The 17340-nt window shown below is 36.9% G+C and overlaps 1 protein-coding gene across 4 annotated transcripts in view; it reads right to left on the bottom strand.

The window, feature by feature from the left end:
• Positions 1–17340, bottom strand: part of LARS1 (leucyl-tRNA synthetase 1) — a 71641-nt gene that overhangs the window by 6160 nt on the left and 48141 nt on the right. For all 4 annotated transcript variants that reach the window (XM_037163329.2, XM_037163330.2, XM_037163331.2 and 1 more), the window contains exons 23-31: positions 16218–16401; positions 14746–14836; positions 13717–13857; positions 12559–12699; positions 12202–12312; positions 9754–9864; positions 7044–7148; positions 3348–3443; positions 1631–1763 (exon numbers count right to left, since the gene is read on the bottom strand). In XM_037163329.2, coding sequence (XP_037019224.2) covers positions 1631–1763; positions 3348–3443; positions 7044–7148; positions 9754–9864; positions 12202–12312; positions 12559–12699; positions 13717–13857; positions 14746–14836; positions 16218–16401 — 1113 coding nt within the window. The remainder of the gene's footprint in view (positions 1–1630; positions 1764–3347; positions 3444–7043; positions 7149–9753; positions 9865–12201; positions 12313–12558; positions 12700–13716; positions 13858–14745; positions 14837–16217; positions 16402–17340) is intronic.

The following is a 17340-nucleotide window of genomic DNA, read 5'->3' as shown; positions in this document are numbered from 1 at the left end:
AAATCTCTAGCCCTGATACATTGCTGACACAGAGTGAAATAAGTATGAGAGCACCCCAGCACCACCCGCCACCCATCCTGTCCTCTCACCCTCACAGGTATCACTTTCGTGCCCATCTAAACAATACAGGGCACTAATAACGCCCTGTTTTCATTACAAAATCATAAAGCATGTAATTCTGTAACATAACAATATCAGACTCAGGCACACCATATGACATTGTAGGTAAAATGTTCAAATTAAAACTGTAAGTTATTACACCCATATTATTACCCCACCAACCACATTCAACCAGGCCTTACTTCTACCAGACCCTGGATTTTCTCCAAAAATTCATCCCTGATCACCACAGTTGGAAATAATATCACCCTTTGCCTCACTGGCCATCAATTTTATCTATACCTCTTTTAACTACACTCAGCAGTTTCTCCTTAGATTAGGATTATGTATGTCAATACCTTAGTCCCCTATTCCTTCCCTAGATGCAGTGTCCTAATGAATAGTACTTTGTGGGCTCCCCAAACCCCCCGGTGCATACACAGGAGTCTCTACAAACACCCTTAACTCTACATACACTACACATGATAGTCAATCAAGAAGTGCCCACAGAAAATAAATGACTTCAGGAGAACAAAAAATAACATGGTACAATGAATTCCAAAGGGCTATTTTAAATCTTCTAACTTAATGGTATACTGTTACCTGGAACAGAGTCCCATAAATTAGGTCACTGTCTGGGGCTTATAAATCTATTCGGAAGAAGTTTATACTAATGGAATGTGGCCCAATCAACTCTTGATTGTCATCAAAAAGAAGAGAGATAATGCAAAATAAGGAATCTCAACATTAATCTCTCTTCCTAATTGGGAAGAAAAATAATACAGAGACACACTAACTCCCTTCACAGCATGCTGAGCTTAAGATGTGGCTCAGTGATTTTTAAAAAAACCCTATAAGCTACTATATAAATATAATAATAGATTTTGACTTAATCCTGATAAGAAATTAAATTTGCATATTTTATTTGCAGGCACATTGTTCAGAAGAGTGACCTTTGGAGTCTGATGAATCTGAGTTTGAATTTCAGCTCAAGGATTTATAGCTAAATGAACTTTGCAAGTTGTTTAGCCTTTCTGATCTCCACTTTATCACCTGTAAAAGGAGAGTAATAATACCCTCTGTGTTATAGTGTCACAAAATGATCAGATGGCTAACACATGGCACACATTCACTAACGTTTACTGTTCATCTTCCTTCCCTAAGAACAAACCCAACTGGGCAAGTTAGTTTAGAATATTAAGAGTATGTGTTCCTTAACTCTGAAAACCTCTGAGAGAAACAGAAATTGCTTGTTACAATTTAAAGGTCAATGGGGTCTTAGAAAAATATCTAATCCAGCATCCTCACTTTACTAAAGGGGAGATCAGTTTAGAGTTTAAGTGACATGGCCAAGTCACCAAGCTACCTACTCACAATGTCCCAAAGAGAATACAGGTTTCCTGCTGCTAGGTTCAATACACTTCCCACAACATCTCACAGCTATCCCTAAGCAAGTCAGCTACTTTTCTTTCTTGGCTTAGATTTCATATAATCCACAATCTACTGCCAAATGTGCGGGGAAGCCCTTTACCTTTGATTCCTCGGTCCATTTTCATTAAACGCCTGATTATAGAATCGCAGGTATCTCCGTGCCTGATTTCAATTTTGGTTGAGAAGTGACCATTGGATGGCTGGGGATTCACTATGAAAACTGACACACCAGGCTAGAAAAATAAAAGAGAAAATAATTGTTATAGGAAATCAAACTTAAATACTCTGAACAAAGAGGACTCTGCTACATTTTTAATGTCCAATGAAAGACAGACTTAATTCCAGCATTCTAAAATCATGACAGAGGGACACTCAAACATGAGAGAAAAAATGTACAAATGTCATGCTTACAACCAAACACCTAGATAAAATGACAACTACAAATATCAATATGATGATGGATAATAATTGTTTTCTCTTCTCCAACTACCCTCATTTACTGAATTTCTACTATGTAGCAGGCAGCATCATTATTCCTAAATCCTGAAAGGTAGTTCTTCAAGAACTCTTTTCACAGATTCAGAACTCAGAACTGGTAATATTTAACAAAGTAGGCCAAGGTCATAAAACCAAAAACGGAGAGACAGGATTAAACCAGTCCTATCTCATACCACCTCCTACATTCTGTCGGCTAAGTAATAAAAGATCCTGCTTGTTATCTAAGATATCTAAAGTACACTGCTTATCAAGAAAAGGACATTTTATGGACTCTCACAACCGCAGTCCGCCGGACTTGGACAAATGCTGCCATTTGGAATGGATTCTTAGAGAACAAATAAATAGAATCCTCCCAAACTCCAAAAGCTATCTATCTTCATTAATAGTAGCAAATAAAAAGGGAGAAATCAATTCCAGCATAACTTAAGATAACCCATATATTTCACTTATGCCAGAAAGCAAAATATCTTGAAAAACATTCTCAAACCAAGATTCACCTGAACAATGAAAATGCCTTTTTACTTTTTAAAAAATCTCACATTTCAATTTCTACTGTATTTTTAAAAATAAAAATCAGGTTTTAGAAACCAAATTTTTATTTTTATTTTTTTTAAATATTTTATTTATTTATCTTTATAGGGGAAGGGAAGGAGAGAGGGAGAGAAACATCAATGTGTGGTTGCCTTTTCGTGCGTCCCCTGCGAGGAATTGGCCTGCAGGGACCTGGTCTGCAACCCAGGCATGTGCCCTGACTGGGAATCGAACCGCGATTGTCTGGTTCGCAGGCCCGTGCTCAATCCACTAAGCTACACCAGCCAGGCCCAAATTTTTATTTTTTTAACCAACAAATAACATCTGATGCCATCTATTACAGAAGAGTAAGGAAAAGCAAATATTGCACCAACCAGGAAATTTGGAGACCACAAATCCATCCCAATATCTAACCAACTGTGTGTGGCCTGGACCAAACCAACCACTTAACTTCTCTGGCCCTTACTTCATCGGATGTAATGATCTCTAAGGTCTCTTCTAGCTCTAAAAAAAAAAAAAGAAAGAAAGAAAGATTCTGCCCTGGCTGGTGTAGCTCAGTGGATTGAGCGCGGGCCTGCGAACCAGACAATCGTGGTTCGATTCCCAGTCAGGACACATACTGGGGTTGTAGGCTGGTTCCCTGCAGGCCAGTTCCCAGCAGGGGATACACGAAAGGCAACCATAGATTGATGTTTCTCTCCCTCTCTCCTTCCCTTCCCCTCTAAAAGATAAATAAATAAAATCTTAAAAAAAAAAAAAAAAGATTCAGTGAGATTCTTTCAACTTACCTCTGTTCTAAAAACATTAAGTGGTTTCCCAGGACAGCATTCTTCCCTGATTTTATCTTCTGCTTCAGAGGCAAACTTGACTTCTATATGTTCTAGCTAAATTGAGGGGAAAAAACGGGAGTTATTAGTATGCTTTACTATGACTGGAATTAATCATCACCTCATTTCATCAAAGAGCAAAACTAGGTTCTCCCCATGAAATGGTCTGTGCAATTTTATTATTTTCCATATAAACGCTGAATGAAATCTATAATCAATGATTTAACACTGATCTTAGATGTCTCACAGTACTGTTGTTTATATAGTCATGTTTAACATTTTCTATAATGAAATCTATAAATTAGCCGCTATATAAAAGACAATGAAGATTAGGACTTCCGCCAAGATGGAGGCATAGGTGGACAAGCCGTGCCTTCTCACACAACCAAGTTTAGAGACAACTAAATATTAGCAACAGAACACACAGCCAGAACACAGAAAATTGAACTTTTCGGAAGTCTGTTAACAACAAATTCTTCAGCCTGACCGGTAAGGGGCAAAACCAGCGGCTGTCGGGGCTGGGTTGCACAAGAAAACTCGGTGGGATGGACTCAGGATCCCGGAATCCAGGCGCAGGGTTGGACTTAGTGAGCCACCACGGGGGTGGGGGTGGGGGGACAGCGAGAGAGCAGGGCTGCGGGTTGACTGTGGTTGCGCATTTGTGCGCGGATAGACGAGCGAGGGAGTGGGCCATTGGACCGCGACCCGGCGGGTCCCCGCAGTAAGCGGCACGGAGGGCGCCGCCATTTCCCTGCTCTGACCCCACCTCCACATACAGCGTCATAACCCAGCGACTCTGAGTGGCCAGGCCCTGGTGAACCACCTAAGGCTCTGCTCCTCACCCAGTGGGGAGAAACAGCAGAGGGGGTCGCCGTTTCCCCGCTCTGACCACGCCCCCACATACAGCATGACAACCCAGCGACCTGGGAGTCCAAGGCGCCGCTTCTCACACTTAAAGGGCACAAACAGACCAAAAATGGCTCAAGAAGATCTCAAAGCCCCAGAGCCTATAAATCTAAGTGATGAAGAAATAGCAAAACTCTCAGACGCACAGTTTAAAACACTGGTGATCAGGATCCTCACAGAACTGGTTGATTATAGCCACAAATTAGACAAATATATGAAGGCGAAACTAATTGAAATGAATGGAAGTGCACAGGACACCAATAGCGATGAAAAGGAAACTGGGACTCAAATCAATGGAGTGGACCAGAAGAAAGCAAATAATGGCCAAACAGAAAAGAGTCAAGAAGCAGGAATTCAAAGAAATGAGGAGAGTCTTAGGAACCTCCAGGACATCTTTAAACGCTCCAATATCCAAATTATAGGGGTACCAGAAGGGGGAAAGGCACAGCCACCAGTGGAAAACTTATTTGAACAAATAATAAAGGAGAATTTCCCCAATCTGGCAAAGGAAATAGACTTCCAGGAAATCCAGGAAGCTCAGAGAGTCCCAAAGAAGTTGGACCCAAGGAGGAACACACCAAGGCACATCATAATTACATTAGCCAAAATTAAAATGAAGGAGAGAATCCTAGAAGCAGCAAGAGCTAAGGGGACAGTCACCTACAAAGGAGTCCCCATCAGACTGTCAGCAGATTTCTCAAAAGAGACCTTACAGGCAAGAAGGGGCTGGAAAGAGGTATTCCAAGTCATGAAATCCAAAAACCTACAACCAAGATTGCTCTATCCAGCAAAACTTTCATTTAGAATGGAAGGACAGATAAAGTACTTCTCAGATAAGATCAAATTCAAGGAGTTCATCATCACCAAGCCCTTATTATATGAAATGTTAAAGGGACTTATCTAAGAAAAAGAAGTTAAAGAAACATGAACAATGAAAGGACAACAAACTCACAGTTATTAACAGCCACACCTAAAACAAAAGCAAACTAAAAGGACAGCTAGATCAGGAGTGGAAACATAGAAATGAAGATCTCAAGGAGGGTTAGCAACAGGAGAGTGGGAGGAGGAGAAGGTACAGAAAATAAGTAGCATAGACAGTAGATAGAAAATAGATGGGGGGGGGCAAGAATAGCATGGGAAATATAGAATCTAAAGGACTTGAGATACATAGTCATAAACTACTAAAGGGGGGGTAATGGTGGGGACAGGGGGGTAGGGTGGAGGGGAATGAAGGGGGGGATATAACAACTGTAATAGCATTATCAATAAAAAATTTTTTTAAAAAATGAAAAATAAGCATAAAAAACTGAACTTTAAGTTCAGACATATAGCATTTGAGAATAAAAGGTTTCCACCTAAATAAACACAAAAATGTAACATACTGTATATGCCTGAATGTAAGATGATCCTAAATGTGTCCCCATTTCCCAAAGATCCAAGAAGTTTCTGACCTCCATGAATATATAAGAATATTTAGAAATACCCTTGAAATAGATGTCTAGTAATATTTATTAATTTACTTTATTTATTTATAATTACATGACATAAAGGGATTATTTAGAAATAATTGTCTTCCAGCCTGACTGGTGTGGCTCAGTGGATTGAGCACCAGCCTGCAAACCAAAGGGTTGTTGGTTCGATTCCCAGTCAGGACACATGCCTGGGTTGTAGGCCAGGTCCCCAGTAGGGGGTGTATAAGAAGCAACCACACATTGGTGTTTTCCTCTCTTCCTCCTTCCCTTCCCCTCTGTATAAAAATAAATAAAATCTTTAAAAAAATAGAAACAACTATCTTCCATTCTAATATGAAACAATTTTATTCAAATTTTAAACCTTCACTTTTTTTTCATTTCAGTTGTCTTCATTATCACTAGAACCACTTTGTCTTCTAACAGTTTTTCTAGAGCAAATTGTCTTTCCTTCTGCCTTAGTTGCCTGAGAGACAGGCATTTTTAGAATCGATATATGAAGCTGTGACGGGGACCAGATGGTGGGAGAGTGAGAATGTGTGAAAGCTCTTAGTAATGTTCTAGTTTGAGTTGGTAGTAGATTCACGGATGTTCATTATATAATTATTTTTTAAAAAAACAGAATGTAATATACACATAGGAAATATGGTTGATAATATCAGAATAATTTTGTATGGTGGCAGATGGTTACTAGATTTCTCATGGTGATCACTTCATACTGTATATAAATGTCAAATAATTATGTCATACACCTGGAACTAATATATTTATGTCAACTATACTTTTAATTAAAAAGAGCGTCACATTCCAGAATAAAAATTTTTAATAAATTAAAATTTAAAAACATGACCAGACATGGACCAATAATAATTTATCATGAATCAAGGATTCTAATTAATCCAATTCTGTGAATCTAAGACCTAAAAGGAAGAGGCAGGGGAAGGGAGAAGAAGCAATTCAGAGTACCCCATAACATGAGAGATTTTGAAAGTATTTGTACATGAGGTCTCTCATTTTTTAAAAAATAACTGTGGAGGTGAATATCCAAATATATATAGTTATTATTTTATGCATAGAATTGGTAAGTGAAATAAGGCAACAGATCATTTTTTCTTCCTGCAACTTCTATATACACCCATTCTCTTTCCCTCCAAAAAAATTTTGACTGATATATTTGGCAAAGTTACTAAACATAGAAGATAAAGTTTATAAAATGTTCATTATAAAACTGGACTATATTTACTATGGTTAACTAGTTATTACAATTCCTAGCCCCTCTTACCTCAAGGGAATTGGTCAGGTAGACTATATTCTCCATAAGCACTGTCTGTTCATCAAACTCTAACTGCAAATCCAGAACACGGGGTCCCACCTTCTCCAGATTTTCCTACCAGCCAAAATGGTTTTGAAAAACAAAATCACATTAAGAATATGTTGAAAAGAATATATTTCCTCCAAAGCAATCATTCTTCTCTCAATTGATAAAATCTTCAAATTTGAACAGTTAAAGGACAGGCCTTGGACTCATGGTTTCCCTTATCTATGTCTGCTTGTTAATGAAATTACTAGCTCAGAGTAATTATCATTTAAAATATGATAAGATTATGGCAGCGATGAAAAGACTGGAAAGACATGGTTTTCAGATTCATAAAATAAATATGATTTTATCATTGTTTATTTAGATTGATTTAATATGCAAACCCAAAGAACTTGCTTAGACAAGGAATCAAACAAATGTGTGAAGATATCCCTTCAGGTAACCAAAATAATAATAAATCTTCCACCAAATCTTTAAAGCTACTTCAGAGAATATAAATTACTAGTAAATTCCCTAATATACTCCTACAAATTTCAAAATAAAATTTAAAAAGTCATGCTACTTGAATCCTCTTGCAAATACAAAACAATTTGTTTTATTTTCTTGAACATGTAATAAAATATTTGCCAACTGAAAATATAATTTTGGAGAGCCAAGTTCATGCACAAATATAGCTAACTGCCTAGAATAGTTTGCACTTACGTGAAAATGACCCGACATGATTCCTAATATTTATTGTCTTCATTTACCATCCAAATCTGTTTCTTTTCCAGTGGGGAACAAACATGCTAAAAACCCATTTTCTTATTACCAGAGTTATTAAACACTTTTCAACACCACTAATATGCCTGGCAAATCACCAATATTAGTGAAAAAATATATTACCACTTAAATAGCCTAACACTGGTTTTTCAAAAAGCCAATTCTTCAATCTAAAACTATATAACTAACTTTCAAATCAGTTTCTCTGAATTCAGTTAAGGCATGTCACCAACATTTATTGTCTTTGCAACCAGCAATGGAGTATTTTGTTGAATCCATATATTGACAATGGATGTGGCACTCTGACCAATGGGAACAATGACTTAGGAACATGCCAGCAGACATTTTATAACTTGATTAGGATTGGTCAACCCAGAATCCTAAATTATTTCTCAAACTTGAAATACCATAAGGTTCAGACAGTTAACTCTGTCTAGGAGATTAAAAGGCTTTCCAAAGAATCTACTCCAATATAAGAGAAGCAAGAGTCTGGGTCTCCATCAGGCAGGTATCTGTAGCCTAGAAGATTCAAGAATTAATCTAAAGTACAAGAATAACCACTATGTGCCCAGCAGGCTGGAGGGCACCAACTTACATTTGAAAAAAATTTACTAAGTTTACTTCTTGACAGGTAATATTTAAGTGTGTTAAAACTGTATTATTTCATTGACTCTTAAAAGATAAGTTCTATTAATTTCCTCATGTTACAGATAAAAAGCCATGTGGCTGAAAGAATTTTAGTGATTTCTCTTAAGGCCTCATAACTAAGAAGTAACAGGCAAACAGGATTTAGACCAAGATTTGCCTGACCTCAGAGCCTAAGATCTTAAGCAAACGACAGCCTTCTTTTATTTCTTTTTCTGAAGAAATCCAATAGATCAACTATGGACAAGAAAAAAACTAAGAATCTAACTCAATGATTCTTCATAGGAGAGTTCCAGGGGGGTGCTGAATTTGCCTGTAGTAGACATTTAGCAATGTCTGAAGACATTTTTGCTTGTCACAGTTGAGGGGGGTGAAGGAGGTTCCACTGGCATCTAGTGGGTAGATGCCAAGGATACTGCTAAAGCCTACATGGGGGTGAACAACCAGTGGCCCCCGGGCTGTATGTGGCCCAGGATGGTTATGAATGTGACTCAACACAGAATCATACATTGACTTAAGACATTATTTAGTTTTATTACTAAGTTTTATTACCTACATATGTATATTTTTTATATCAGTGATCACAAACTTGGTAAAAGATTACTGAAAGGGCCACTGCATAATTAGGGTTATTATGTGAGGACTTTTTTGCTTGTCTAAGGTGGCTGATATCACAAAAATTATGCATGGACCTTCTATTTGCTCATCAGTTTTTATTCGCATTTGTGTATTTAATGTGTGGCCCAACACAACTCTTCTTCTTCCAGTGTGGCCCAAAGATGCCAAAAGGCTGGACACCCCTGCCCTACAGTGTACAGGTCATCCCCCCACAACAAAGAACTATCTGGCCCAAAAAAACCAATAGAACCATCACTGAGAAACATGGTCTCACCATAATAAACAACATTTATCCTGTTAATGCTAAACTTATACAAATGTTGGATCTTGATGCCAGTAATAGGATCTACTATAAATACCCTAATGTAAACCAAAAAGAATATGCTTCCTCCCCAAACGAAAAGAGAAGGTAGAACATGAAGAGAATAATTTATTGCAATAATTCTAAACCAGTTTTTCTTCTGCAAGACCTATTTTTACATACTCAGCAATTCCACAGGTAAACCCAAAATCTGGTTGTACGTTTCCCAAACCACTGATTTAAAAGTGCTATTTCAGCAGATTTCTTGGGGGTAACTTCCCCCTTCCTTGTACTGTCCAATTGAACCATTATTCACGTGGCCACAGCTGCAAAAGGTCCACAGCTCACCTTCATCATGGCAACAAACGGCATCACCTTCTTCATGTATTTCTTCAATTCTGGCAAACTGCCTAGTTCACTAGCAATGATTTTGTTATCAGGCAATTTTCCACCATTGTTCTAAAAAAAAAAAAGTTGGAGAGAAAAGTATTTTAAAGAAGATGCAGAATTGATGTGCCTGTAGGAAATCATACAGACACCGAGTAAAGCCTCTACCAGTCTGCCAGAGGACAGCGGAAGAGGATGCAGCCCTAGAACCACGAGGAAGGGAAAGATGAGTAAATAATACTGAAAGGAGTCTCCTATTTCCTCTAAATGCAGAGACTGTGTGATTTTGAGGGTAAGGAAGGAATTAGATGCACCATGCTGAATCGTAACTTTTTTCTTATAATAATGGCACCTCCAGGATTATACCATTAGGTCTTACCTTGTGAGAAAAAAATAGTCTTATAAACTTTTAGAAGTATTTCCTTAGTTATAGCAAAATAAAAAACTACACATAACTATCATACAGTTTTATTGATCTGCTTTTGAACACTTTTTATAAACTGTTACCACAAACATGAACAAGAGTCCCTAGCTATGATTCTGTTAAAAACAGTATTATTTCCATCTACTCAAAACCAAGTGCCTGCACTGTCTACCATAATATGCAAAGTCCCAAATGTGCTGCCTGAATTTAAACTCATTTCTGCAAACATCAACTGTCCCCTTTGACACAGTGAGAAATCAAGCGGCCTTTCCCGAGTTTTAGGTGACTCATTTTCTCCTGGTTGGAGAAGCACAGTATCAAAGCCAAGCATTGGGAATGAATCAAAATGAAAAGTAGCATATAGTAATATTTCTGATAACCCATTTACTTTCAATTCTAACCTTTACTAAGCAAGGTACATGGCAAAATTTTTTTTCTCTATTTGTCAGTGCACTGCCTTTAAAGAGAGATGAAAGAGAAAAGGAGAAGGTAGGAAACACTCCTTTTCCTTATGTCACTAAAAAGGTGCCATATTCAACATAAGAACATTCTTCTTGATTGCAAACTAATATTCTTTTGCTCCTTTTGGATAAAAACAAAAATTTTAAAGGAAGCTAATCATTCCAAATAATGCCAAAAGATGGTGTCATTTTGAAACTATGTAATAACTAATCAATGAATACTATGCAAAAATAAAACCTCTAAAAGAGCAGTGGTGCCCTGACAGGTGTGGCTTGGTTGGTTGGTTTGTCATCCCACAAAGCAAATGACTGCCGGTTTGATTTCTGGCCAGGGCACACAGCTGGATTGTGGGTTTGGTCCCCCACTCGGGCACTTACAAGATGAAACCAACAGATGTTCTCTCCCATGTCAATGTTTTTCTCCCTTTTTTCCCGTCCTTTCCCCTCTATCTCAAAATAAATAATAAATATTATAAAAGAATTAAATATTCTTTAAATATTATTTATATTATAAATTATATTTACAATTTAAATATTATAAAAGAACTATGGTGATGCATTTCTTTTTAATACATGGGACATTACATACCATATTTAATTCTACTGTTTCCTTGAAAATGCTGGTATGAATATGCAACTCACTGAGGCACAGTCCCACTTTTCACTTTGCTACTTCTGAATGCAGCTTTTACTCTTTTACCATAAGCCAAAATCTGCAAGCAGATCATAAAGGCTCTATTTCCACTACACACAATCAAACAACAAAGTATAGTTCTCCATAAAAACAGGTTCACAAAGAATAAAAACACACTTGCCATTCTCTTTCCATCAAATTTTGCAATTTTTAATTTTTCTGAGTATTTCTTAATTAACTATAAAATTATTGAGGCAAAATTCTAATAAAGATCTGTAAAATCAAAGCTAAGGATTTTTTCTTTAGGTTATCACTTTATGCTTTGGCCATAATCTCTATTCTTTCTTTCTCTTTCTCTCTCTCTGAGTGCCCCTTCATGGTTTGCATCTAAGTTTAAAGGACTAAGTGTAAATACTGAGATTCCTTTCAATGTAACTACCATATTTAATAGCTATTTACCTGACAGAGCCAAAAACATCAAGCTCTCCATTTACATAGGTAATTATTAAACTGAACATTTTCTTGTTAAATTACTCAAGAGCCACACTTCAAGTTTTTCAAATATAATCAAGTTAAGGCTACACGAATCTCAGTGTTTTTGCTTCATAATTTTAACCACGCACATGTGTAAAAGTCCCACAGACTTTAATTACATACAATTACATTCAGTGTATTCATGTATGAAAAGTTTCAAAAATGATGAAAATCAGCATCTTTTCCCTTGACATTCATTTAAGTGCCACCAAGGACAACAAAGGACACTCTATGCCTAGAGGTAATTAAACAAAGCTGCCAGTCTTCCTTCTCCCAGACATTGCCAACATCCCCCACAAAAAACCCAGCATAAGCAGGACACAGCAATGCTGGAGAAAGTCTGCTGAACACATTACCTGAAAGTGACTGTGCAGAACTGACAGCGTGGTATGTTGCCAAGACGGATAGTTCTTTGCCACATAGATGGTACAATGCGAAGGCTTCTGGGGCTGTTGTGTGTCAGTCTTCTACAGGGTAGAGAAAGGCAAAAACAGTAAGTCACTTTAATATAAACGAAAAACAAAAAGAACCCTCCCCCAGTAGATACCACTACTACCTTTAACACTAAAAAACATGCAAAGTACAGAATTGCACTGGCAATGAGGACAGACAGCCCTACATATTTTAAAGAAAGTACCTTCATATCCATTATTGTTAAATAGTGTTTGACCAATAACTTTTCAGGAATGACCTTGTTAAAAAAATGACTTCACCTTCCCTTTAGCTGGCATCATATAACTCTTCAGTCGCAGTCTAAGGTCATGTGCCACCTCCATGAGATACTGTGAGGACCGTATCAAGGTTTCATCCACAGGACCAACAATGGGCCATGAAGCATACATAATTGAGCTGGGCTTTTAAATAAAAGCAAAACAAAAAGGTTCAGGGACATTAGAAATACAGCTATTTTATGATTCTTGATTACAACTGCACACCAAGGCTACAATCTGTAATTGGGTGTTCAAAGTTCAGACCTTGGCCCCACATGGCCCACTTCCACAGCCCCAATCTAATGTTCCCTAGAATTCAAGCTGTGAAGTCTGACTCTACATTCTTAATTAGCATCCACTTGTACACGCATATTAATACCCACACACATATGCTCACTTTCAAAGAAAATTATGTAATGTTAATGTGCCTAAATTTAATCATTATTATATAAATTACGCACACTCTCAGTTTTTATCCTATTAACACATCCAGTACTAAAAGTATGGCTCTTTGGTATATACACCATGAGTGCATTTTTTTTATTATTCATGTAGTGAATAACATGCAAAAGAACCTGGTTAATAAGGTTGGAAGGGAGTTATCAAACCAGCCAATCTGTTTATCTGTGAGCCAGGGAAAAATAATTGAATTTATCTTTGCAGTAAAAATGCTAATATAATATCCCTGAATATGCGGCCCTATATGTGCCAAGAATTTTACATAAAACAAGAATATTTCTGCAAATATACACTTCTGTCTTTGCTTATAAGTAGTTCGTAACATTTATAACTTTCTCAACATTTTCACCTCTTTGACAAACAGCTGGAAAAAGAATATTAGTTATACATGTATTCCAACATATATCTGAATATATTTAAATGTATTATAACACTTCCTAACAGGAATTAAGTAATAAACAACATGCATATAGTCAACGTTTTTAAAAATATTTACACTGCGAATACATAAATAAAGCACACACATGATGCATCTGTCTATAAAAGAGGCAGTTTAACCTATTGCATAATTACAATGATGAATCCAACATTATTCTTAAAATACTCATATTCAGCCTTTTCTTCTTATGCAACAACATTACCACATTTACTTAATGAGACAAGGACCAAAACTACCACAATATCTTAAATGTATATAGATACCTTTCCCAGGAGTGCCCAGATGTGCTCACACACATGTGGACAGAATGGAGCCAAGAGCAGGGTCTGAACTTCAATAAATTGGAACACAAGATCTCTGTGCATCCCCTCGATGGCCAACTCACGGTACTTGTCTTTTGCAGCCTACAAAATTTGAAATAATTTACCATTTCTCTCCCTATACTTCTTTGAAATAAAAGTAAAGAGGAAAAAGGCTGAATTTAGTATCTCTCTTTTAATGCATTTTTAAGTTTTTAGTCTTTTAAAATTCCACAATGAATTTTTGTGAAGGTATTACTTCAACAATTTGCAAGTAAATGTGTATCAATCCTTGCCCAAAGGATACTATACTTTTGAGTCTTGAGAAAAAGGTTTTTAAAAGACATTTTGTAACAGTCATAAAAGCGGAACAATTTAAACTATATTAAAAACAATGCTCCGAGCAGCATATAGATAGAAAAGATACTTAAGTATCAAAAAAAAAGGCTAGACATACGACACACCGCTTTGCTCAGCACTCACCTTTATTCAACCACATCTATGAAAACCAAATTTCATAAATCCCAATGTGATATTTATTTCACAAAAGCGATCGAGTAGAGCTATATTTTTACTTTAAGTACTTTTGCCAAACGTGAGGAAATACTGACACCTTGTGGAAATCCTCAGAAAACATTTGTTTCCAAACTAAAAACAATTAGTTACAATTATGCCTTTACTTCTGCCTTTATTTTTTTCTCAACTTAAAAATAATTTTTCTGGAAAGTATTACTGATTTTTAGATTTCATCTCTTTATTAATGCTCATAGCACAACTAGAAACAATAGAATTATTTCTGTTAAATGAACACAGTAGAAAAAGTACCAAAGGAAACTATTTACAACCACAATTTATTGAAGATTTAAGTTTCTTAACAAAATTTCCAATCTCCACTTTAGATAAGTTATGTTATAGCAGGAAGGAAAAAGGGCAAAAATACATCATATTCACATTGACATATTTTACAGCTACTTAAAAAAATTAATAGCCTACCTGCAACTCAAAAAACCCTGTTTTCAAAGCTTCTTTAAACATCATCTTTTCATAGTTTTGATCTGTTTTTATAATTCCTGCATTCATTTCACTATTGAATAGGAAAAAAAGGTTATTGAGTGGAAAGGCAAGTATAGATAACTATGAAAACCTGCTGTATATACTCAGAAACAGTAAAATGAGAATAATGCCTGAAAGATTTTAAATCATCCACCACAAAACCATCCTTGTGTTCCTTAAAACTGCCTACTGCCACTACCCTATTATCTATGTATCCACGTTTTTTATCCTCACCCAAAAATATGCTTATTGATTTGAGAGAGAGAGAGAGAGAGAGAAACACTGATGTAAGAGAGAAACACTGACTGGTTGCCTCTCGCATGCGCCCCGACTGAACTTGCACCTAGGCATTTGCCCCGAGCAAGAATCAAACCTGTGACCTTTCAGTTTATAGGATGATGTTCCAACCAACTGAGCCACAACAACCAGGGCTTATGTATCCACCTTTAAGTACATACTGTCTGTCATGTGATACTTGCTTAGAGCCCCTGCTTACGACAACACTGTTAACCCTGTTCCTATTTAAAAAGTCTTTGATGGAAGTTTCATTATGAAGCCCAAAATGCAATATAAAAATAGCTTACCAACAGTTGTAGTCAGGTTTAACTGCTGCCTTTTAATCAACTGACAGTGAATATTTAGGAAAAATTTTCCCAGGGTACCACAGACCTTTCTTAACCTGGCCTAATCTGGCCCCAAACTTGTTTCACCTCCCGCTTCTGCCCTCCACACACAATACTTCAAATAAATACCACACTCTTTCCAGAGTTCTCCCATCTTTGCAAAAACTGTTTACTTTTCAAGAAACACAGAACTCACATACCATCTAAATCCCCTCAATCTTTATTACATGTAAATGGCGGGATAAGTGTTTTTGTGTCTCTCTCTCCTGTGAAACAAGGAAGGACTGAGTCTTACAGATCTTTGTAGACAAGTGCATAGGACTGTTTCTGATTCACAGAGGCTGACAAATGTCTTTTGAAGGGAAAAGAAAATGATAATTCTCCATTTCTTTTCATCTATTTTTCCTTGAACCCTTCTATCCTACTTTAAGGCAAGAGAGCATGGCAAAATGGTTATGAGAATAGGCACTGGAGAAAGACTGAAGTAAATTCATAAGCCAAGTCTGAAGTTACTAGCTTTAAGGAGTTTAATGAAACAATTTTTCTAAGCCTCAATTTCTTTAACTGTAAAATACAGCTAAAATATCTTTATTATATAAGGTTGCTAAGAGGCTAAGATCAGATAATGGATTGAAGGTAATTAGTTTTGTACCTGGCACAAATAAGCTTTCAATAAATAGTAGCTACTATAATTATCTAATTTACTTTAGGGGGAGGAGGAAGGAAACTTAAAAATGCACGAGGACTAAGCAACTCTAAGGCACAAAGTGACTGGAGTCCACGAATTACCTGGCAAAAACTCGATCGTTGAAGGTGCTATCAGGACCACTTCTTAGGCTATCCCGGTTGGTCACCATTTCTTTCACCCACTCCACCCAGGTGTACAGACGGAGAATACCTGCATCTGCCATGGCTTCCACAAAGTTAGCATCTTCAACAGTATCACCAGCATCAGCGAGAGCCAAGCGCATTCCTGGAGAAGAAATGAAAGCAATCAATAACTTTAAAACTTGCTTACTGAAGATCAACTATGTGTCCAGGTGGGTGCACTGTAAAGCCTACATATAAATTAAGGAAGGACCAGTGCTTTAAAGGGCTGCCATGGATCAATAGCAAAAATAAAAATCACCAAAAGTAGAATCCCTAATGATGCAGATAAAAGTAAAATCCCTAAACCATCTGCATTAATTTGCATATATTTAGCATCAATATGTGTTTCTTCTCAGGCTTGTTGAGTTAATGAGATAAAGCGATCTTCAATGAAGCAAAGCAAACAAATAATAAACTGGGGACAGCTATCCCTATCAACATCTCAGCCTCATTTAGAGTTGGCAAAACATGATACTTTAGTGCATGACAACACACACACTGGTGCTTTATGCGTTTAAATATGAATTTAATTCTTAGTCCTTAGAGTAGATCCTTCCAAGTTCTCTACTAACAAATTTTTACTTTTCAATCAAAATCTTTTATTCTAAAACATTGGGAAAAAGCTATCAATAGGAGCCTGACAAAATAAATGGCAGGACGTCCTTGCAGTGGAACATTACATTGCTGCTAAAAGCAGTGCTATGTTATGGAGACATCTTTCCTTTGGCCTCATGAAGCAACCTCAAATTTTTCTTCTGCAGCTTCCTCAGCTCTCTCATGAGCTGCAAGAGCTAAAAAGAGTTAGTTATCCAGGGCCTTGCTCTGGATTAGGCTTTAGCTTAAAGGAATGTTGTGGCTGGTTTAAGCTTCTACTCAGACCATTAACACTTTCATATTGGCAATAAGACTATTTTGCTTTCTTATTATTCCTGTGTTCACTAAAGTAGTACTTTTAATTTCCTTCAATAACTTTCCCTTTGCATTCACAATTTGGCTAACTGCTGAAAGCAGCCTAGCTCTCAGTCTGTCGAGGCTTTCAACG

Source organism: Artibeus jamaicensis, unplaced genomic scaffold, assembly GCF_021234435.1.
Source record: "Artibeus jamaicensis isolate MK-2021 breed Jamaican fruit bat unplaced genomic scaffold, CSHL_Jam_final contig_456, whole genome shotgun sequence".
In the NCBI taxonomy this organism is placed as follows: Eukaryota; Metazoa; Chordata; class Mammalia; order Chiroptera; family Phyllostomidae; genus Artibeus; species Artibeus jamaicensis.
Note: the sequence above shows the minus strand (reverse complement) of the source record. Positions and strands in the feature narration are given on the sequence as shown.